Here is a 24,543-nt window from a genome sequence, read left to right on the forward strand (position 1 = left end):
GGAGATATTTTACATTTTGTTTGAAATCTTTCTCTTTTCAAAACATTTTGTGGATATACTGTATCGACAGAAGACATTTTGACAGGCTTCCCTGTTTTCCTTCTACAGTCAAATCCTTCATCTGCACAGAAATATTTATCTTGCAAATCAAAGAGATGGATACTTTCCACAGTCTGAATCCAGTATATGCCATTTTAGCCAAACTGTGCTGGATGTAGAAGTGTGAGAGACTCTTGCAGCTGTCATTTATGAGGTGTGATGAATACAATTTACCCACAGTCCCTTGGAAAAATAAAAGCTAAAGAGAACAAAGAAATATTGAAAAGTGGAACTAAGCTGTAGCTGATATTTTTAAAAACACTCCTTATCTGATCTGTACCAGCACGTGAGGGGAGAATCAAACTGGATCACATACCTTCGCCTGAAATTGTGGCGGTCACATGAGCGAGACGAGGTGTAAACATGTCTTTGTCCACCTCCGTATTGATTCCTTGGCCGCCCAATCATAATAGAAATGGAGTCAGAATTGTTAGGAATGCATAACATGTCAAACCACCCACTTTCTTATTCCTACACCGAATACAGAGCGCTGAATTATCCTTGAGCGAGAAGGTAAGGCAGCTAACCGTGACCTCTGACCTTACAGTGGAGATGGGGGAGGCCGCATGGGAAAACGCTCCCAGCTGGCGAGCCCTGACGCAAGGTCTCATAGAGACCTCATGTGGCCGTCTACAGGTACTGCAGCATGGAGCCAGAAGCATAATGAGTGGATGTTTAAAATGGAATTTTACAAATACAAGAGATGCCTTAAATTCATTTACTTAAATTAAAAAAAAATGTACATCACACTATCCTTTACAATAGACATGTCTTTTAAAAACTCAGTGGTTTTCATGTTCTTCACTGTACATTTCAATAATCTGTATACAAATTCCTCTTTGACAAAAAAAAGAAGAAAGTCCTCCAAGTGACTAACACAGATAAATTAATGACTTGTTATGATTACACTTGGCCCTTAATTTGCAATTCTCCGTCCGTACCAAATATCACGAGTATTGGCTCAGTCCATAACATAGGACTGAATCCTTGAGATTTCCCCCCCCTTCGAGCTTTTACATTCACCTAATGTCAGATGCAAGGTCGTGATGCAGCCTTGAGACAGTTCAATTGTTCCTTGACCGGAGCCCTGGTGAACTTCGAACTGTACACTCAATGTGGATCATTTGTATGTTGAACTGTGGTTAGGAAACCCCCTTAATTAACATTTGCAACACAATTAAGAGGAACAACATATTTAATACAACAGCAAGGACACCAGCTTCAATGGGGGAGGGACCTTGAAAAGACAACACCACTGTGTTTGAGGCCCCTTGATTATTACGGCAGTAACCATTCTGTATCATTTACCAGTAGCAATACACACACAGCATGGCAGTCATTCCTCCCAAGTGCCGTACAGTAGAGAGCACACATTTTATTTCATTTAAAGGAAAAAAAGAGGGGTATCCAACTGTTTTATTATTTCTGTCTTACTCAACAATCTTCAAAAAGGTGCTTCAAGTCATAATAGACAAACTGAAAGACCAAAATACTCCAGTTGTCCTTTCAGTCCATCACGACCATCTCTGCTCTGTATGAAGCCTGTGAATCCGGTGTAATACTACAATGATGTGACCAAGTACTGAGACGTTGGATATGACAATTTACATGCTGAACGCGGTTTTAAAATACTGCTTCTGTAACTACGATTTTAGTTTCCTATTGGTCAAAGATGAGCAGAGATAGTCAGATGGTGCAGAGCCAATGAGAGCTGACACATTAATTCAAGAACAGTGTCGCCGTCCAGTCTTCATAACTCCAGAGTCAAAGGAACTCAAACTGGGTTCTTTCAAAAAAACAAAAAAACAAATAATATTTACAACCATCTGTAAACATGAGGCAGAATATGATAATAAAAAAATTAAGATTTGGCAAAAGAAAAGAAAAGAAAAAATTATAACGTGATACATTCTGTGCTTTATCTGAGTGCAGCCTCGTCAGGGCCCGCAAACCCCAGAGAGTTGATTTTCAGAGTTAAGAGATTACAAAAGGCTTCAGGTAAAAGCTTTAAGACTACAGTGAGCCATCCAATCACACAGTGAGACAGCATTAGTTACTTTACCGATTTCACCTGCTCTAATATCCGACAGGTTTTTCCCCTACTCATGGATACAATTTATTCCTAAACAAAAATAGAAATCCATGTCTGGAAAGGCAATCTATTAAATAACAGGCCAAATCATACTATGTGCATGTCAAATAAAAATACATCTTTAATTAGTCTGAGCAAAAAAATGAACCACAACGGTGGTTGTTTGAACTGGTCCATTGCATCTTTGGCAACTTCATATCCAGTCCTGTTGATTCTGATTAATAACAATGACGAGAGGACGTGCACAGACTTGAAGAGAAACCTTGACATTTGAGTCCAAGGGCGGAGAACTGAAAATAACACTCTGCTCTTCTTGTGGAATGGTGACACAAGTGTGATTCAGGATTGTTGAACGTGAAAGAAGTGTTCAGTGTGTTAAAAATACCCCGGAATTGAAGTGAAAATTCAAATGTCAAGGCCTCGCTTTTGAGTGTTTTGTCAGATTTACGAGGAAACTAAAGCCTGTCCTGCTGGACACCCCAGTAAATCAGTGCTGGGAGTGTGGAGTAGCCACTCTACCGTCTCTCATATTAAAATCTGAAGATCCCATCTCCATTCGTCTTACAAAACACAGTAAAGTGTCTGATGTAGTTTGGCATTATATTTCTACATATCCAACCATTCTGCAATCCCAAAGACCAGCTTTATTCTTGCGAACGGCGTCTCAAAATAAAGTGACGTTGAAAATATTCTGTTACGTCTTATCCATATACTTCCTAGACAACCATTTTTTTTTTTTTAAAGCCTACATTTAGAAGATCTGGAAGAGCACCCAGACGGCAGCCTCTACTCACTGTGGCGTTACACATAAGCAGAAACAGGAAGACAAAACAGAAACAAATTAGGCATGTCTTTATAGCTCATAATCCTGGTTTTTGGATCTTGAAAAAACGGTATCGCTCAAATGAATCGAGAGTCTGTTACAGCTTATCGAACCTCGAACAGCCTGGCATTTATTAAAGTGAGGACACCCAATCACAGGAAGTCGTGTTTGACGGGATATTTCTACTCTAGTCTTGGACGACCAGATTTGATTTATATGTCAGAGGTTGAAAATTGCTCACCGCTTAAATGTGAGAAGGGCTGTGATGTGAAAATAATCAGCCAGAGGTTTCATTTTCAAGGTAAGGTACCTTTCCTTCTTCTGTTTATGGTCGGTTTGAAGGTTGTCCGACTCAGAGGAATGTCCTCCCTGTAGGCGACATCAATCCTGCATTAAATACACTGTGCTCACACTGCGTTTGTGCTGCAACTGTGCAGCAGCAGGCGATGACCTGCGCTGGGCCAAGTGGTCAGACAAAAACAAGAACACAACAGGACATAACTGGCAGCTGTGAAACTATCTGCCAACACTGACCACGGATTCCAGAGAAGTATAGTCGCGGCAACAAGAAATTCCAGGTAACGGCCTGATAAAGTGCAGACAGAACACGACTGGCGAATTTTTTCAAAATAAAGGCATTTTTGAAGAAAAAAAAAAACTGTTCACTCTAAGTTTCACACATGCACACGTACAAACACAGAAGTGGATACTGAATGCTGCGTATGTTTTCTGTTTGTTGGACAGACAGAGATGACCAGCACATAGCATCGCTGCTGAAATGTGTCTAGTAAGAAGAGGGGGGGGGGGGGGGGGGGGCGCCATAGACAGCAGCGATGTAAAACAAACAGAAAGGCTCTGTGTCAGTCAAATGGTGATCTGACGTTTTCACAGCTAATACATGTAAAAAAAAACGAAACTAAAGATCCCACACACAATCACTGACCTCTCACACTTGTACACCTCTATATTTTCTTCGGGCAATGCCAAGAGGCACCAATCAGCCAGTTTAACTTCTAAATATATCATCATTGGTGGTTGTTTTTTTTTGTTTTTTTACACTGATTTATGAAGCTAACCTTACATATTTGTCCCTACAGATGTCTGGCAGTTAAACATTGATTATTTGTTTTAGATTTTACTCATTTTATGATATATTCATTTTACAGCCATGTTGGAGCACTTTTTGAAATCTTCCTGCCAAAGCAGACCTCTGACTGAGGAGCAAAGACAGCCACTTGACAATGACGTCAACACACACGCAGGCAAGCACGCACACACACACACACACACACACTGAAGCAAGTTAGTCAGAAACCAGTCAGTTGGTCAGTCAGGTTGGAGAGAAGAACCAGCCCCCCCACCAGCCTTCTGCTGATTGATAAAAACCCCACTTTAGCCCCTCGCTCCTTAAAAAAAACCCTCGGAAAGCTTCATCCATTGTCCAACACACAAACAAAGTATGTCTAAATCCGACTACACCCCCATATCCCCCCTCAGACGTGGCCTTGCCAATCAAAGGGGCCGACCAATGAGGAAGCTGATGCCCGTCACAAGAGGAGCAAGCTCTTGCAGAGCAGAGGAGTGTGGTGTTCGAACGCATCTTCCATCCCAGTACATACTCAGGAGTCTCTCTGGCTTACACTTGAGCCCCAAGTACAGAGAATCGCTGCAGGGATGGAGTCCGTCTAGAGCTCTGCGCTGGCTGGTGGTTTGCTGGTGGTCATGATCTTCATGTACTGTGTGAAAATGGCCTCGAAGGCTTCGTCTCTGTGGATCATGGCACCAAACACCAGTGGCTGGAGGAGAAAGAGATGCCGAGTGATTAAAACATCACTCTACATATAACATGTTATAGCTGCGCGGGGCAAATGGGCATTCCATGCAGTTGCCATTTCTTTTAATGTCAGAAGACATATAGGTCCTGTCCTGAGAAAGCCAATAATAAATGTAAGGATAGTGTAGAAGATTCAGATGTGTGACTATGGGATCAGTAAATAGATTTTACATTTGTTACTGTGAGGCTGGAGGTGGCTCAGGAGAACACCTCCAGCCGCACCAGGGGAGTGATCTGCCCTTCTCTGCAATTTGAAGTTCAACCGAAATTCTTGCAAGCTAGATTGTTTGTGAAAGATTTCATGGCTGAATCTTGCCAATGTTGCTGCTCAGCCATGTTGTTGCGCAACATTCTTCCACTGGTCAACCTGGCGCGAGCAGCTGTGCTGGGCGTGGCACGCGGCCTGTGTTATTTGCATATCATTAATCTTTTCCTTTGTCTCTCTCCCTCGGGAAGCTTCTCCAGGCTCTTTAACCAGGGGAGTGATTAGAATTTACTGGTCCCATATACTGAATCTTCTGCACTATCCTCATGTTGCCACTTGGGGCTGCTAATGTGTTACCCTTCCTTGATAACTGACACCCCCATAAAAATATATTCTAACGTACATATTGGTATAACATGTGACATTGCAGAACTTAATGTGGTGTTAGTTATCATCTACACACCGACTGCCTGTTGGCAAACTTTTCAACCAGTATCTAGTGGTTTAAAATATTTATTCCATCTATCAACACCACCTCTCTGTCAGCTCGTTGCCAGTCTCTGTGGGTTTAGTAAATATCTAATGAAGAAAAGAGTTGAAGAGTCACTGATGACATTGTTGGAGTCGATGGAAAAGATATACATTGGGCTTTTTCCAAATGACAACCTGCAAAATCACACCTTATATTCTAAGACATTATATATATATTCCATCCCACGTAAATCCACAGTAAAATGGGAGAGAAAACTGTACTGTACCTTCTGGGTGGAAGGAGTAGCTATGGAGATGCCCATCCCACTTCCTGGGAGGACTGACAACACTTTGTACTGGGGGAGGTAGAAATAAGAAAAAAGAAAATAAAACAGGAGAGTGAGTTTTTTTAAGGGCAGTATCTTTTAAATAAATCACTCAGCACTTTATATTTATCACATGTAACACCAATTTAAAGATATCAATAATAAGAGTTAAAGGACACTGTGACATCTACTGTGTTTAGCTGCTTTTGCAAAAGCTAATTTAACTATTAAAAGTTTTTGACGCCAATAAAGAGGAATTACCTTTTGTATGTCAGTGATGTCAACCAGCTTGATAACCTTATTCTTTTTAGAGGAGCTGGATCTGGAGCTGGAGCTCTCAAAGCACAGGTAACTGAGAGGGGGAGGGAGAGAGACATTAGCAAAGGGTCCTGAGAAAACACAAGCAAGCCAACAAAACAGAGAACAACCTTAATGCACTCCTTGTCAGTACAATAACCAAAGAGGTGAAGAGATTTGAAGATCAGAGATATTCTCAGGAGGAGGCCTGTCCTACTTGTTCCACTACTGACTCACACACACACTCACACACACCGAGGGAGAGAATGAGAATGAGAGTGAGAGAGGATGTGGTGTATCTCTTTGTAAAGAACTCGATACCACACACCCATTTGCTCAAGTGATTCCTTGCTTTTCCTCTGCGCTCCCTCTCTTTTAGAGAAGAAACGTCTTTCTCGCTCTCGCAGTCGGAGATACGACAATGAAAAGATGCTCTCCTGAGAGAAGATGTCCCACTTACTTCTCTGTGACGTACAGCACTCCGTTCCTGATGTAGTCCGTGGGCATCTTCCTGTCCCTGTTGATCAGGCAACACCTCCAGCCGTTCTCGCACACTGAGAACACACAGAGTATAGAACATTGAGAACTGTGTTGGCAGCACTAGTGGTTAAAAATCCGGATAAAAACTATAAAACAAGTTTTTTTTGCTTATTCTCAACCAGCAGCAATGTTGTTGTCTTTTATTCCGCAGTAAGGTCTCTCACCCGCCAGAGGGCGCTCTATCTCTGACAGGTTGAAAATCTCATGGAAGGCTCCCTTCTTGGTGCTGTGGGAGCGACCCGTCTCTTCCTCTCTGCTCACCCCACACGGCACAGTGGCGAGGCTGCCACGAGAGACCACCGGCTGGACCTGGAGCGGTACGGAGGGAAGGAGGAGGGAGGGGTAGTGTGAAAGAGAATGAAGACACACAGACAGGACGATGGGAAGCCAGAGGAAAATGGCCGTGGAGGAGAAAAAGATGCGAGTTAGGAGGGAAAGAAAACAAGTGTAGATGATGAGGTAAAGGAGGAAGAAGAGGGAGAAAAATGTTTTCAAAATCAAGTATCGCTACACATTACGTGGGACCATCAAAATAGGACCGCATGTCCCCAGATGTGTTGGGACAAGTGGCTCCTCAACTTTTATTATTGCATCATGTGCTTCTCTGCATGTGCACTTCTTTGCAGCAGGCTCAGGTTTGACGTGCAAAGCGCAGAGTGTGGGCATCCTTCACTCAGCATACGCACTGTTACAGTTAAGACAGCTGGTACTTGTTAGTTTGTGAAAATATGAACAAATTATATTGGTATATGAAGGTATATGTCCTACCAAAATGCACCTTGCTTTATGTGTTGACATTGGAATAACAATCTTTAGAAGTCATATTTATATGAGTGGTTACATTATGATAAAAATGTTGAGGGTACTCAACTGCTCTAAAAGCAATTACATAAGAGGAATAATTACAAAATACAATGGGGAGCAGCAGATACCTGTACCCTGTCCACACTTTTGCAGATATTGTACAAAACCCAAAACTTTTTTTTTGCCTCTCATCCACACGCAAACGTTGTTTTAAGTAAGTAACGCCTTCTTAAGCAGATTTATTTATTTTTAATCATTCTGGTTTCTGTATATCAGAGTGTTTGGGAAACAAGGATGTCACAGCTTACTTTAGGCATGCCAACTGTTGCTTTGTGTAATGGGTATGTGCCAGAAACAACAACAATGGCAGCTGTATACCAGTGTATACCAGTGTATGTATGTAAAAATGGACTTAGTCCTCGGGTCAAAATAATGAAGCCAATTCGGAAGTGCTTGAAACCTGTATTCTCTGGAATGACCAGCAGAGGGCGACTCCACTGGTTGTAAAAAGAGGTCAGTTTCTCAGGTTTTTTCTTTTAAACAGAGGGGGAATATATCTGCTCCGAAAAATATCCGCATTCATGTGGACATGGTATTAATGAGCCGATATGAAAGTGTAGTTGTCAAGGGGCTATTCTATGTGCATGTGAACTACTCAGGATAAACACACTGCTACTTCTCACAGAGCATCTACAGTATGTCAATGGATCAAAAATGTCACTTATTACTCCATAAATTACTGTTATATTTATGAGAGATTTCAATAAAAAAAAAATCTATTGTTACATTTTAGGTTGCAGGGTTTTGTGACATTTTGATCCATTCTGTTTGCAATTGCTGACGGACAGTCCCAAGGTGTGTCAGGCATCACACATACGCGCACACACACACGCACACGCAATTTGAGGTGAGCTGGCGGCACACCCACGCACAGAAGAGGAACCAAACGGACACACACCAGAGTCCCTACCTTCTCAATGCCAGAGAGCTGAGAGAGAGAAATGACAGAGTGTTCCTGTGACTGAGACCCACAGCAAGGACACACACACAAATGCTCACACACTCACAATGAACATATACAGACAGTATGTGGTGTCCACCCAGCGAGAACAGACAGCGGGTGTCTGAGTTTTAACGTATTATTGGCAGGACTCATAATGTTTTGATACTTTATTGACCTCCTTTGCCTCTGGTCAGTGGTGGGAGGAGGGAGACTGACACTTCACTGGACCAACATGAAAGATTTAACCTGACCTGCAGCAGAAGGATGGTCTATTATGCCACCCCAGCATGACATATTACTTGAGTACATCTCACACCTTACTTTGTATCTTGTGTGGGCTGAAAAATAAGCACATTTTGTGGCATTTCTAACATTTTATTCATCTTTTGTGCTAAACTGCATCATCAACTAGTTGCATGGAAATAAGCCAAAATTCAGAGATCGCTGCCATTTTGTTCACAGAGCTGCTGTTAAATCTCCGGTTGGCCTGGATGCAGTAGCTGCTGGAAGTTCTGTGACGCAAATGCAAGTCCTCTATAGATATAACCTTGTTTAAACTTCCCCGTTTTTAGGTTAGAAACAAAGGCGTCTCGGGCAGAGAAATAGGGGAGCACAAATAATCCCTGTGCATTTTGATTATACATATGTCTCAGACAGGATTAGTACTGTGCGAGAGAAGGAGTGTGTGTTTAGGAAAGCAAGAAACTGTGAGAGGAGTTAGCGAAAGAGCTGATAAAGACGTGTTGATGTGCGTTTTGGGCCCCTTACCCTCCGCGACATGGTGGCGTTGGTCCTCTCTTTGAGCTGGGGGTCGGTGGGGAGGCTGTTCCACACGATGTGCGGAGTGTCGTACTTGTCCCGCAGCTTCGGACAGCTCTTGAAAAGGAAGTCTATGATGAAGAACTTTATGCCGGCGTATAGGCCTGGTGAGAGGAAAACAGACACGGAATAAGTAGGAGTGTGAAAAAAAACGTGGCAAATGGAAATCAGAGGTTATCAATTTAATCTTAGTACGGTAACGGTGGGCAAAAAGTCGCTTCCTCCTTTCAGAGACCTCAAATAACCTTAGTCTGTAAGGTCTTACCTGACAGTTCAAAGCCTTTCATCATTTCAAATTAAGCAACCATTCATGGTGCGGCTTGTTTTGTGTCCTTCACATCTTTCAAATTCTTCTAGAACCGTTCCTCCTCAATATTTTTCCACATTTCAGTATTTTTCCACTGAAGACAGCTCCAGTTTTTAGTGGCTATATTCATACAGCAAATGTTTTGGACAAAAAAGATGTCCTTGTCAATAAAAAAATGTATCATTATTGTTGAATTATTATACTGTACATACTTCAACAGAACAGGGAGGAATGGGCAATGTAAAAAAGGAGAAAGAATTTTTAACTGACATGCAAAACCCAAGAAATAACTATTTACATTCATAATTAGCACACAGCGAATATATTAAATGTTGTCGCCCATAGTTAGTGATTGTCAGAATGTATTGCCGTTTTGTTACATTGGGTTCACTGTTAATCACGTAAGTCAATCAGTCAAGAGAGATTTTGAAATAGAAATGAAGTGCATTAGAAGTGACCAACTCAGATTTGCTCACTGAACAAACAGAGCCATTGTGTCAACAATTCTTTTCGCTGAAAGCGTCTTGGAAGAAAAGCACTTTTGAGACCCTTTGTTTGGAAGAAAGAGCTCAAACTAAAAATGATCAGCGAGATGTGCCAACGGCCTGCAGCCGGCCCTCGCGGGCACAGGGAGAACGGTTACACAAGTGCTGCATGAATGTATTTGTTTGTGTGCGTCGGATTGAGAATAAGTCTCTACATTCATTCGGAGCCAAATGCAGTATACATACAGTATGAGAAGGATAAAGAAGCCTGTGTCTCTGTGTGTGTGTACAGTGCATTCAGGAAGTATTAAGACATGTTCCCTTTTTTTCTGCATTTTGTTATGTTGCAGCCGTATGCTGAATTCAGTTAAACTCATGTTCCCCCTCATCAATCCACAGTCAATACCCCGCACTGACAAAGCACAAACAGAAACTATTTGCAAAATGGAAATATCAGACCCCATTTTACTCGGTATTATTTGAGGAACCTTCGGCTGAGATTTCAACGTCTAGTCTTCTTGGATCTCAGGCGACAAGCCTTGCACACCTGGGGTTGGGGATTTTCTGCCGATCTCTTCTCTGTAGAACCTCCTCAACCTCTGTCAGGTTGGATGGGGATTATTGGTGGATGGATATATCCAGGTCTCTATGGAGATGTTGGATTGGGTTTAAGTCCGGGCTCTGGCGTGGCCACTCCATACAGAGTCATTGTCCTGTAATGAAACAGGCTTTCCTACTTCGCGCAGGATCTCTGGAGCTCTTACCTAAGTCCTGATGGCTCAGTATGTGAAGAGTCTTGGTTGTTCAAACCACCTTCTATGAAGATTTATGAACTTTTTGCAGATTTTAATTGTAGCCTACCCCCCCGATCTGTGCCTCAACAACAAGCAACATTTTCAGCTGTGAGGCCTTATATGGACATATGTGTGCCTTTTCAAATCAACTCCAATCTGTTAAGGTTACCACAGGTTGACTCCAATCAAGGTGTAGAATCATCTCAAATATGAGTGAAATGATGTTTGCATTGAACTGAAACATAGAATAATGTTTAAAAGAAAGTATGAATGGGTGTGAATACTTTCTGAAAGGACCGTGTGTCCCTTACCCATCATGAAACCCATCAGTTTGTACGGCAGGACACAGGAGGTGATGAACGCCATCCACAGGCAGATGTAAAGTTTCCTGGTGCTCTCCGGCTGCACCCACATGAAAAGGCTGACACACACAAACACACAGATGAGAAACAATAAATAAAACAATATTTCATTCAATTTTTATGCACTGCATGCGATGTTGACTTTTCTTTATTAACTTACTTCTTTATCTTCTCCAAAACGTCTGACATCTTGCCGAAGAGGTTCTGTGAAGAGATTTGAATCAGCGTCTGAACCAATACTGTCTCGTTATCTGAACGCTCTAATCCGACAGGAGTCCTGACGTGTGTTGTACCTGTGCTTTTTGTGCAACGTCAAGTACAAGCTGGAACTTCTCGGACACGGTCAAGTCTTCCTTCGGAGGCTCCTGCAGAAATAATGAAAGACATGTTTGAACTTTGCCGATGGACACGTCGACTTTCTGACAGACAGGAGGCTGGGAAACAGGAAAATGAAAGGTTGCCTCACCATGGGTTCAGACACCTCAGGCACAATGCTCCACTGGATCCTCCAACCTCTGGAAAATTGGAAGAAAAAGAGGTGTTTTGCACTAAATTGGGCCATTAGACTAGACTAAAACCTCTGAAATTAGTGTTTCCAACATTTTGACAACCATCACTTCTAATCAGGTGTCCCTGTTCAGGACAAAACGTACAGTAAAACTTCTCACAGTTAAATAATTCACACATTTTAACGGGATTCAGATAAAAAGTCAAGGCAGTGTTGTGGTTACCGTATAACAAAAACTGGACAATAGCCTCTCCTCTACTAAAGAGCTACGCAGTGAATGGATTAAAAATGTTTTTTACCTGGCGATGAGGTAATTTAAGGACAAGCGCAGGATAGCCAGGAAGAGGAGCATGGGAATGGCCCAGCCATGCCAAGCAGCATTCATATAGATCTGCAAAAGGAAGCACAGCTCAATGCATGGCAGTTTGACAAAACTCAAATCAAATTTAATTATTTCAGCCAATATTGCTGTTCAATTGTCCGAATTTGCATTCAACAAGTTGATGCAGTGATATGTTTTGGGGAAACAGAATGAATCCGCTCTGTCACGAAACTTTCTGTATCGATGTACAATCTTAAAATTATACTTATTTAACTATTATTCCTTGAGTTCTCACCCTTACGTTGTATAATATTCATAAGAATCAACAGTTACCAAGAAAGTATTTGACAGATTAGAGCGAGATCACCTGGAGATATTCAGGCCAGTGGGTTGAACATGATTTAGCGGCATTATCGGCAACTTAAACTCGTAACCGCGGAGCAAAAGTTTTTCTGCCACTTTACCGTCAATTACAAGGGGCTTGAGACCAAATGGGGCGAGAATAAATTTACAGATCTAATGTGAAGATAATGTGAATTACAAGCAGAAGAGGTGCACACTCACAATGAAGGCAATAGCTGAGGTGTAGACAGAGTGCCAATTCGATAAGGCGGAGAGGTTCCTCAAGAAGTTCGTGACAGGCCTGGCTCCTCGCTCTGAAACAAGGATAGAGAGAAATATTCAGTGTGATTTATGTCAAAAATAGCACTTGATTGAAATATATATACAGTATAAATATATGGCATTAAATGACTCTGAAAATCTGTTACGGAAGGCTTATCCAGACTTCTGAATAAAACAAATAGTTAGCTATTACTGCAGAAGTGAATTTGAGTCGACGCTCTTGGTAGTTTTTCAGTGTGACTGCGGGTGTTTTGAGAACTCACTGAGCCGCCTCATATTTTCTGTCAACCTGGATGGAAAAAGAAAAAAAAAAGTGAAGGTCAGAACAGGTGCTGGTGTTGAAACACACACACACACACACACACACACACACACACACACACACACACACACACACACACACACACACACACACACACACACACACACACACACACACACACACACACACACACACACACACACACACACACACACACACACACACACACACACACACACACATTTTCTAATCTCCCGTCCTCTTCCCACGTGATATGACGGCTGATCTGAATACACTGACTGTAGCTATCAACAGACTGCAACTGGAGCAATTAGTACATAAAAAACGATACATACAACTCTATATGATCTTGTTATTTTATCTAACGTCAAAGGTGAGATATATGATTCTCAGCTTCAAACATAACCACTAAATAAACCAATTCCTGACAACTGTGACAGTCTAAAGTCTCCTTGAACAACCACAGACGGACACTTCACATTCTGCTCTGCAGGAGCCGCCTCCCACCTTTTTGCACTTAGTGGTTCCTCCGTCTCCACGGTGCTCTCCTCCGGCTGGAAGCGAAAGTCCTCGATGTAAACCCCGAAGCGCTCGTACAGCCACTTCTGCAGCCGCGAACTCCACACCTCCTTCTGCTGTTTGTCTGCTGGAGAATTTGAGGTAACGTAGGTTACAAACCTTTGTAAATGTAAAAAAAAAAAGGTCAATTCAGTGTTTTTCAAGACTTGTTAAGTCATATAACCTGTTTATTTTAAATAAGCGTTACATTTACCTAAACTCATATGTGATTCCTCATCCTTACATCCTGAAAAGAAACGTGCCGCTCGAGATTATAAACATAAAAATATTAATCTAACCACTGTGTTGTTTGTTCAAGTACGTTATTTTTCTCTATGGCGAGCTTTCAAACCATCCAAGGTTTCTGATCGAACAAAATGCATCTTAATTAGATTTCCCTGTATAATACAGTACTGTAACAGTCGGGCGAACTTCACTGATCCATGCAGCGTTAGCTTCACTCTTTTAGCACAACATCATGTACTGTATGTAGCCGTCGTGTTCATAATCAACACTGCTCCCGTTTAAAGTGTTCAACCAACTTATGGTGTGTTATGCTAGCTAGCCTAAGATGATAAAAATCTGCTAGCGAAAAGCCTAACATTAAAAAGCCTGCTTCTGTCTACCTCTGTGTGAAATCAATGGCATATTTAAAAAAAAAAATAATAATTACAAAGAATTTCTACGGTCTGCCAGAATTATCAATGTGAATGTGTCTGTGCCTCGCAAGAACAGAGAGACAAAACTGGCAAAGCAACGGTTACTAAGCGGGGTGATTCATTCTTTGAAAACGCTTCTGTAAAAAATATCCAGTCATATAAAAGAAAAATTTAATGAATGACATCTAGGTTAAAAATCAATTCAAACAAATTAGCGACATGAAAGGTGGAGCTGCCGGGGGTGCGTCAAACAATAAAAAGTCGGAAACCACTGCACTTATTGACCGGCTCTATTGAGCGGTGACCACAGGTGACTGTGACTGTGGAGGTCAGACAAAAAAAGCAGCGTGTGTGTGTGTGTGTTCAGTCCAGTTTCACTTTTGTGTGAATGATGTCATTCAGCTTCTCTCCTTTATCCAACACATGGACACTCACATTCTCTCCGTCCTTTTAATCCACACAAGAAAGCCCAAACACAAACACACACACTCAACACAACACAGAAACCTACACACAAACGCACACACGCACACGCACACACACACACACACACACACACACACACACACACACACACACACACACACACACACACACACACAACACTACTTGGAGCTCAGGCATGTCTGCCCTAGATAAAGTGATCTACAATCATAACCCATTTTCCAATATTAACCACTCTGTCTTTACCTCCCTTTCTGTCTCTGAGACCGCACGCACGCACACACGCACACGCACACACGCACACGCACACACACACACACACACACACATTTTATATGTGTAGGCCCATATGTGTTGGTTCGTACAGCGATTCACCTCCATAGGAGAAACAGCTTTCAATGCACTAATGTTGTTTGATGAGTCGTGTGCTTGATTCTTGTAACAACTATCTGCACACTGGAATTCACCCTGGAAGTGTGCATTTCAGTTATGATGTGCATGACACGCTGCTTCGTGTCCTAGAATAACCCAAGAACACTTTCGAAACACTCTGTTCCTATCAAGCACTCCACCGCGCACGCACGCGCACGCGCACACACACACACACACACACACACACACACACACACACACACACACACACACACACACACACACACACACACACACATCCTACAAACACTCATTTTCATTTTCTCCCACACTCAGAAGACGTCGAAGTCTTCCTCCCCCACTCATTTCCTGTCGGTCCGCCCCGAACCGACTCCCTTTCTTCTCTAGTGGGGTCTTACCTGTTCCATTGTTGGAGGGCGACTGCTGTTTTCGGGGAGGCTGTGGCGGAGAGTCCTCCAGCCTGAGAGTAGGGAAAGGGGAATATTTGTCAAGTGTCAGTCTCACTTCTCCCCTTCGCCAGGAGCTGCGGTCCCACGGCGGACACGACCTCAGGAAGTTCATATGTTTAACATGTGGAGAAGCTGCTGCACCGGACAAATCAACAACTGTCAAGACTTAAGACACATACAGGGACAAGAGAGAAGGACAAGAGGCTATTTCAGTTCTCAGCTGTCTGCCTTTGTGAAGTTAATGTCATATTTTTCGGGGGGACAAATAATAACAATGTGTGAAAGAAAGAGCCTAAACCAAAAAGATGGTTGGTCCTTTAATACGTCTTTATTAGGTTGTATTGCAATCATCACATCCTCTTTTCAGCTGATGATGCCCAGACTGTAAATGTATTTCTTTCTTCATTACTTATCAATGTTTACTGTCTGCTAACGTCACATGCTCGTCTCTGGCTGGTTACTGCTGACGCAGGATTAACTGAGGAAAAACTCCCAGGTTGTGGTGCATTAGTCCCCCCCCCCCCCCTCCTTCAAAAACCCTGATCTGCCTCTGACATTCTTGAGGTAGTGTTTCTCTGCTGGTGATCACTTTGAAGGCAACAGTGGAATTTCCCCATTGGTAGCCACAGAAGCATCATCTGATCTCTCACGCGCGCGCGCGCACACACACACACAAGCACACACCTAGATGTGCAGCATGGGTTTAGCGTCAAGAGACGCAATTTTTTCCTGACACCAGCATAGCTACAGAGTCACAGTGTGCAGTTGGAGAAACACACACCAGCGGGTGACTTGATTCTTGTCACCTGCTTGAAACACGCGCACACACGCGCGCGCACACACACACACACACACACACACACACACACACACACACACACACACACACACACACACACACACACACACACACACACACACACACACACACACACACACACACACACACACACACACACACACACACACACACACACACACACACACCTCCTTGTGGAATTCCCTGCCTACAGTACCAAGCGGCGGAGCCTTCTATTTATAACTGGCGCACACACACATGCATGCGAGCACGACCCATGATAAGCTCTGCTGAGATGAAATGTTACAGAGTGCACTGTCAACATTTCCTGTCGCGCCCCCAAGTTATTACTTCCAATCTCGCACATTTGGCTCTCATCATTTATCCCACGTCAAAGCACTTCACACAGCTCCTTCCTGTCATGTACCTGGACTTGAGCACCTCGTTCATCTTCTGCTCCAGGTCCAGCCTCTTGGTGCGCTCCCTCTCCAGCTCCTGCCGCAGGGAGTCCACGTTCGTCTCCTCCCGCAGCTTCCTCAGCTCCTCTTCTGGGGGGAAAACAATGACAGAAAACAACACTTTTAGAGACGAAAAGCGACACATGAAAAGGCATCTGACAAGAATTCAAACCCAATGTATTTGGAACATTTTATTTTGGGGTAAAATAACTTTGATCTTAATAAAACATTAGAGCTGCAACAATGATCGATCAGTAACCGACTACTATATTAATCACCAACTTATTTGATAGTAGATAGATTATCTGTAGCTTTTATTATTTAAAAAGTTATTTCAGCTTCTTAGATGTTAATATTTTCTTTGCTCCTCTATGACAGTAAACTTCTTTGGTATGTGGACAAAATAAAACATTGTCTTTGGGTTTGGGAAACGCAAATCGACATTTTAACCAATTTATGGGCCAAACAACTAATAGATTAAACAATGCTGAAAATAATCGTTGGTTGCATCTCTATAAAACATAAAAAAATATAATATATATATATATTTTTAAATAGAACACATTTGTTATGTCGAACTGGAGATTCTTAAAAGCAGCCTCTACTTATATGTGTCTCGTGTATATGTCTCCCTCCCTCCATCCGTCCATCTCCCCAACCTTCACCTGTCCCCCACTCTTCCTCCTCCTTGTCAATCAGCTCCTCGCATTGAGTCGCGTCAGGTATCAGCGCTTCGTGTGCCCGTGGTGCAACATCAGCAGTGTTTCCTCTCAGTCTATTGTCCCTGACTAAAGGGACACATGAATATTGGAGGAGACGGAGGCAATAAAAAGTGAGCGCACGTGCATGAGGGGGTCGAATGAATGAATACCTGCAGCTATGAACACAACAAGAACAGGCAGGAGGAGCACATGTTGAACTATTCTTCAAACACATCGATAGAAAATACTTTTTGGGGGGATTTAGAGAATGATTTATCAGAAAATTATGCATCACACCAACACTAAATATGGCTCTATCCTGAAACACAAGACAAGTCATGATAAAAGCAGGGCTGTGCATCACCTGCTAATGAAAATGTACATCACCTAGTCCCCACCTTCTTATTTTCCTGAGATCATTTCATCACACGGATAGTAGGGGATTCATATTACAGTACGAGAAATTAGCCGGCAGATTCTCTTTCTCCCTTTCTCATAACCTGATCTAATGTTTTACTCCCGTCTCGTCCCATTAGTGCTAATAAAACATTCATTGGCAGGCCAGCACCTCCTGCAGCTACAGAGAGGGCACATGCAGTGTCTCCTCATCACATATCACGTACCTGATTAGGATGTTCTTTCATTTACAGTTTACAAAAGCGGTTTTATCTTTGAAATCACATTAACATAACACATGATTCTGTCCTGTGTGTAATATGACTCTTGTCATACAGGCGCCCTTTCTCAGTTTGCTTGTCTCCCTCTCCCTGTTTTCTGTTTATGGAACAGTATTAATGTATGAAAACAAAGCGAGAGTGTGTGTCTGTGTGTGCGTGTGTGTGCGTGCGCGGACAAGATACAGAGTAAACCAGAGGTTGGCCAAAGGTTGCTATGGGCTAAGAAGCTTAGCGCTGGCTATGTTGCCCTGTGCCAGGAGACCCACCACGGCCAACTGTAAACCTTTTAGACAAATGGGCAACAGCAGCAGCAATGCAGCACGGGGGAGGGGGAGGGGTGTAGATAAAAAACTGAAATTAGTAGTTCACGCCGCAGTAAATGCAAAACTCAACAGCAACATCGCACAAAGCTTAAAACACGTTTGTCAGAACCTTTTGGTTAAAAAGCAACAGCTGCCGGGAAATGACGTTGACGAGAGCAGTGAGACTCGACCAAAACAGTGAGCTGAAAGAAGATAAAACGTAAATCTGAAACAAACCACAGAGCAGACATTAAGTTCAGCAACGTCATCATTCGTGTGGTCTTGATAAAAAACTCCAGTCCTAATGTATGATTAACAGTTATATACCGGTTTATTTGATACATAAAACCATTCATAGTGCAGCTCTGTAATGGCTATGATGTACTCATACGCCATTTTCCCATCCTGGTCATACTCTTACATCTCACCACACTATCACTCCCTCCCTATTCCCTTGTGTTATCATTCCAGTCAGATCCCCGTATAGGATCCTCCACAACTCCTTGAGCCTGCCTTCACCCTTTCCCTCTCCACAGTTCCGTCCTTCCTTCCACACAGACTACATCCTTCCTCGCACCAAGATAAAGTGATGCCCCCTTTCAAACAGCCACTGTATCAGGTGTGGGGCTCCTGATACAGCACAGCTCGACACAATATGCTATGTGTGTCAGACGGAGGGAGATGGAGCACGAGCGTTTTCCTGTTCCACCGAGGCCCTTCTACATCACATAGACTATTAATATTGCCGTCAACACGGCCGTTCTGCTTCTAAAATTAATCCGTCTTCAATGCTGTGCATTCAGAAAGTATCCAGAGCCTTCCACTTTTTGCACATTGCATTGTGCTACATATTGGATTTTTAAAAAGGCAACATTTGCTCATGGATCTACACACAGTAACCCAGAGTGGAAACATGTACATGCGCAGGTTATCAGCTCAGGTTCCTCCAATCTCTCCTGATCATCTTTGAGATGCTTCTTGGAGTCCACCAGTGTTGAATTCAATAGGTTCGGCACAAGACCTGTCCGTATAATCTCTCACAGCTGACAGTGCATTTCAACGGCCTGCAGAGCCCAGGGTTTGTTTTGTTGTTGGGGTTTTTCCCCCAAATGGGAACGCAACACATTCTCCACCGGAGGTAAATGTTGGCACAGCTGATTTTACAGCAGGGCTGACAAGTGGTATTCATGTAATAACTGACCTGTTTTTATCTCCCAAATCAGATCCAGTATCCTCAGGATATTCTCTTCATAATGATTCAATTGGGGGGGGGGGGGGGGGGGGGGGGGGGGGGGGGTTGTGTGTGTGTGTTACAATTGATGTTGCGGTGATAAAGTGGTAATTTGCTTTTTTAATAAGGTTATGGTAGCTTCTTTGATGCTAGTCAAGGTTTTGTGCCGAATTATAATATGCTTTTGCATTTCTCCCCGAACTATGGGCCTCATTAGCATGAAAACATTTGTTTCTAACTTCCCTTCATCTCAAAGATTTTATTTGAACTGAAATTTTAAAGAAAACAACTGCAGTACCATTATTCCCCATATTAAAGTACAATTTAAATCATCCATGTACATTTTTATAGATATTGAATACATAAATGTTAAAATGAGATAAAATAGCTATTTGCCATATTTTTTTATATCATTGTTCATGTCCTCCGGTGTCTCCGCGGATGGGGTGACATCGTCCGATTCATCTGCTGTCGGCTTTTTCCTGCATCAAACTATTGTTATCGTATCAGCCTCTGAAAATCAACTATCAATTGACCTAAGGCTGGAACAACAAAATGTGAAGGAATTGAAATGGAATTCTGAATACTTTCCCAATGTGCTGCATACAGTAAATTTTAATCCTGCGTTTCAATATCAAAGCAGTCTTTGGGTATAATCAAGGCTAAGAACTGGACCATGTATCTGTAACACAGACGGGGATTAGCGAAATACCAAGTCTGTCACTTTTAATAGCGCTGACCTTCTCTTTCATGCACGCTTTCAATAGAACGCTCATCTCTGAGAAAAATGAGCCTCAAAACAACAAGAGATCCGCACATCATAGGGTCTTATATGCTAATAAAAATCTGAAAGCAGCAGTGATGTTGAGGACAGTTAATTGTGATATTGACATGGGGTGTACTCAGTAAACTGTATCTCTTACATGCAACAATCATTTACTGAATCAACTCTACAACACTGTATAATAGTAAAGAAGAAGACTAACTTAAAGGGCTTACATTGTACATTTCTAGTGTTTCTATTTCTATTTGGACAAATGTGAGTTTAGGTCAACAACTTTCTGACAAGATGTGTCACCAGAGACTGACATTGACACCCTGAGGTTTATGAGCCAACGAGCTTTTGTGTTATGTTTTCCAGTAACGAAGAGGTTGTCAAATTCCTTGTTATCAATTTTAGTCAACCCTATTGTTTAAAAAATGGCAAACAAACAAGCCTCGTGTTAGGTACTGTAGACACTGATTAAACTCTGATGATAAAGGTAGTTTTAAAAAGTGTAGTGTGGTTTCCAAAACAAGGCTCGCCAATCAACAGCAGTTACATTATTCAACCTTACAAGTTCATGATGAACTGCTGAAGCTGATGAAACTTACTGAGGTTCAGATTACTTTTATGGCTTTTAATCTTGTCGACTGCTCCACTGGAAAGCAGCTCAAAGCTGTCAAAGGTGCAGTCCTCCATCTTGCATAAATCCATTTGTATCTGCAGTCCACCTGTCCAAGGGACACTTGTGCAAGTTCGGGAGGGCAGAGTGGCCGCCTTGGCTCTTTCTTGAGATCGGGCCACGGCTGCAGGCTCTCTGGTGTTTGACAGCAGCTCGTCTCGAACCACTCGCTACATCATGACCTCAAAACTCCTGAAAAGCCCGGCAACGTTTAGGTGCATGCTCCATGTTGACATGTCCCATCCGGAGACGAAGCAGAGATCGAGGACAGGCTAATCTGCCACCAGCAACACAAGAGAATTTTTTGACAGACACAGAGTGGTGGTCAGTGTCCGGAGCCAATGTGTTCTGCAGTGGGAGGAAAGAGAAGGAGGGCGGTGGAGGTAGAGAGAGGTGGGGCTTTGCTGGGTGGCCAGCGGAATAAGAGGGCCTGGAATCTGACATTTTCTGTGCACATGGGGGAGTCGTCGGACACGCGCATCATGCATGCTCGTGCGTCAGCATGGGTTTATGCGACTGTGCTCGTGTCCGTGGTGCATGTGTGAGCTGTGATTTGTGTGTCTGTTGTGTCGCCGGTTTGCGCGCGTTCAGATTTGCGTGCAGCAGGTTGAGCGTGCGCGAGAAGTACTGTACATACCCGAGCGCAGCAAATCGCTTTTCATCTAAGCAGGCAAAGTTTTTAAGACCTCAAAGGAAAAGTACTGTGAGGGCTTTTCAGTCCAGGCCAGAGACAATGGCTCCTTTCATTGAAGGAAGGTGGGGGCAAAGTGGGGTATGGGAGGGGGGAATCAGAGAAAGACGGACACCGAGAGAGGGAGAGAGAGAGAAAGGGAGAATCAGCTGCTTCACATCGGTCTCACAGTGTCACCACTCACCACGGTGTTTGCCACGGCCAATCAACCGATGTCAATACACCATTCAAGACAGCGACCATTAAAAAGAGAAGGGAACGGACGAAGTTCAGCACCTGATCTACATCGATAACATCAGGCTCTTTCAGTTTGACCTTTGCCTTTGAAAGGAAACCTGTTGCACATGTTATGTTTGTGCAAGTGTCACGACCAGAACATGAATTTTCAAAACTGCTGTTTTATCAAAACATTTTCTTTACACGTCTACATTTCACTGCTGTTACACTTGGAGTGAACGGAGTAAATACGACAGCTCGTCTGCCTTTTGTCTTTTTAAAATCCTCCGTCCTCTCTGTGGCCTCCTTGCACTCTGCCACTTGGTATCTGTAGGTGACCTAGATTTCTCTCGCTTGTTCCCCTTTCACCCTCTGCCTACACATCCGTCTCTCTTGTGTCGCTGCCTGTGCTGTGAGCCCGCCTCAAATATTTACGAGGCGAGATGAAATAAACATGCCATTAATAACCTAGATAAACAACGTTTCATAATCCAATGTTGTGTCAGCGGGGAGGAGAGCATCTGCTTGTTTGGAGGACAGTAATCACATCATAGATTTCATTACATCATCGTTGCCGGGTCAAGGCGCCGCAGTCTCCGCCGAGCACCGGGGGAACCAAGTGGTAGCAGGGGAGACGGCAAGAAAAACAAAATGACATTTCGGCATTTTTTTGCTTGTAGATTCGGGTATCCAGGGAGATAAATGCTGCTTTAGACTGGTGAAACTTCAACGTCTGTGACAGAACGTACAGCACAGTGTGTTGTGGGCATGCTGCCTTTTCAAAAACACTGAGTGTGTGAGTGTTCTCTCTACCCACATGGCCACCTGTCTCATTCTCACATGCTCTTCTGCAGCGACCACACGACTAAAAGTCACCGTATCTAAACTCAAGACAGTAATATAAACTGTAAAACTGCAACATGGACTACAGCACATTGAGAAAAACAGATGAAGAATGAGATATCGTTAATACGGAGCTAACATGAATTTCAACTTACTCGATGATTTAATTACAGAAACCCCCGCCGTCTGTCTGGGACGTCTGGTCCCATTCTGCCTCGGGACTTAATTTCCTGGAGAACAGAGCTCACCTATGACAGAACGGTCCTTAGCGAAGCACCGAGCATGACGTCTTCATTATCATGCAGCATGTACTGTGGCTGCCCATTTGGATGGAGGATGAATCATCATCATCATCACCCCACGAAGAACAAGTATGAGTAATGAGGCACTGTCCCATAGAATACTCAATTACGGCCATAATTAGCTCCGTAACCTCGTACCTCCATTTTTCACCGTAACTTCACTTTTTTTACTTCCAAAGTCGCAATGTCACCCATTGCGGACATGAATTTCAGTTATATTTTACTCATTAGGCACTGTCATGACTGTCATGATGATATTTTGTACTTTTGTTATAAATCATGTGGCAGATCAACGTAAACAAATGCAGACGAGGTTAGATCATAGCAACCCACGATGACCCATTGGTTTGAGAACTGCCGTACTGAAGCTTTTGAATTCAGCATTTTGGCCAGTGCCATCTTGGTTTTTGAAACCAGAAGTAACTCATGTTTTATCGCCTATTTTACTCTAAATGAGACCACAGTTTACAAAATGATCACGCTGTGTTGAAGAAGACTTGAGATTAGGCGATTGAGATCATATACTCCTTAGTAAAATGTCTACTGACGTTATAAATCAAGTGAGGAGTACAGTCTTTTTCTCATAGAGAGTTATTTTTGCAGGCAGTGGAGTCGCCCTCTGCTGGTCTTTCGAGACAATACAGGTTTCAGGCACTTCCACGTTAGCTTCACTTTCCGGACCTGGTGACTACGACCATTTTTATGTTCACGTTTTTAAACAGTATATCATTTTGTCTATTCTCAGGGCTGCTGAATTCAGGCTGACAGTAGAACATTTGTTTGCATTGAAATTCTTGAGAAAAATATCAGATTTTGGTGTCAACCATTATTTCAACACTTTCACGAACACAAATTACAAGGGCAGATATAAACCCAGGGCTGATTGCATTCCCAAGGCAGCTGTAGGCTGTACCTTATGGTGCTTTCACACAAAACGCCATACGAATTTTCCGCGGACGTCAGTGACGTCGGGAGAATGTCAACACCCGAATACTCTGTGTTGCAACTGAAAGTGTCTGAAAACTAGTTTGCAATTGAGAAGAGGGGTCTAAACATATCTCTTGATATCCATTCTTTTTGTTTTATGTCAGAAGGGGGAATGAGAAACTTGGCTGTTATTCTCAGTGGTTTCCCAGTACCAGTGGGTTCACATAGTACCAGACGGAACACATTGCATTACACACCTATTGTGGCTGATCTCTTCTGAATCCATTAGCTTTTGGTTGTGCTTGGATGCGTGTAGCCTTTGTGTGTGTGTGTGTGTGTGTGTGTGTGTGTGTGTGTGTGTGTGTGTGTGTGTGTGTGTGTGTGTGTGTGTGTGTGTGTTCCCCTGCACAGTATGAAGTAGGGCAGCAGCTAGGACACTGTATTGATCAG

The 24,543-nt window shown here is 42.9% G+C and overlaps 1 protein-coding gene across 3 annotated transcripts in view; it reads right to left on the reverse strand.

Annotated features, from left to right (window-relative positions):
• Positions 1 to 1,276: 1,276 nt before the first annotated feature.
• gramd4a (GRAM domain containing 4a) overlaps positions 1,277 to 24,543 on the reverse strand; it is a 40,627-nt gene continuing 17,360 nt past the window's right edge. Inside the window, exons 4-19 of one of the 3 annotated variants that reach the window (XM_035611815.2) lie at positions 16,728 to 16,848; positions 15,451 to 15,512; positions 13,506 to 13,641; positions 12,979 to 13,004; positions 12,656 to 12,747; positions 12,069 to 12,160; positions 11,728 to 11,776; positions 11,555 to 11,626; positions 11,422 to 11,465; positions 11,211 to 11,320; positions 9,263 to 9,417; positions 6,852 to 6,996; positions 6,608 to 6,701; positions 6,112 to 6,202; positions 5,812 to 5,880; positions 1,277 to 4,810 (exon numbers count right to left, since the gene is read on the reverse strand). In XM_035611815.2, the coding sequence (XP_035467708.1) occupies positions 4,700 to 4,810; positions 5,812 to 5,880; positions 6,112 to 6,202; positions 6,608 to 6,701; positions 6,852 to 6,996; positions 9,263 to 9,417; positions 11,211 to 11,320; positions 11,422 to 11,465; positions 11,555 to 11,626; positions 11,728 to 11,776; positions 12,069 to 12,160; positions 12,656 to 12,747; positions 12,979 to 13,004; positions 13,506 to 13,641; positions 15,451 to 15,512; positions 16,728 to 16,848 (1,469 nt within the window). In that variant the 3' untranslated portion in view covers positions 1,277 to 4,699. The other 2 variants (XM_035611804.2, XM_047336322.1) reach the window with 2 other exon arrangements.

Source organism: Scophthalmus maximus, chromosome 12, assembly GCF_022379125.1.
Source record: "Scophthalmus maximus strain ysfricsl-2021 chromosome 12, ASM2237912v1, whole genome shotgun sequence".
NCBI classification, from domain to species: Eukaryota; Metazoa; Chordata; class Actinopteri; order Pleuronectiformes; family Scophthalmidae; genus Scophthalmus; species Scophthalmus maximus.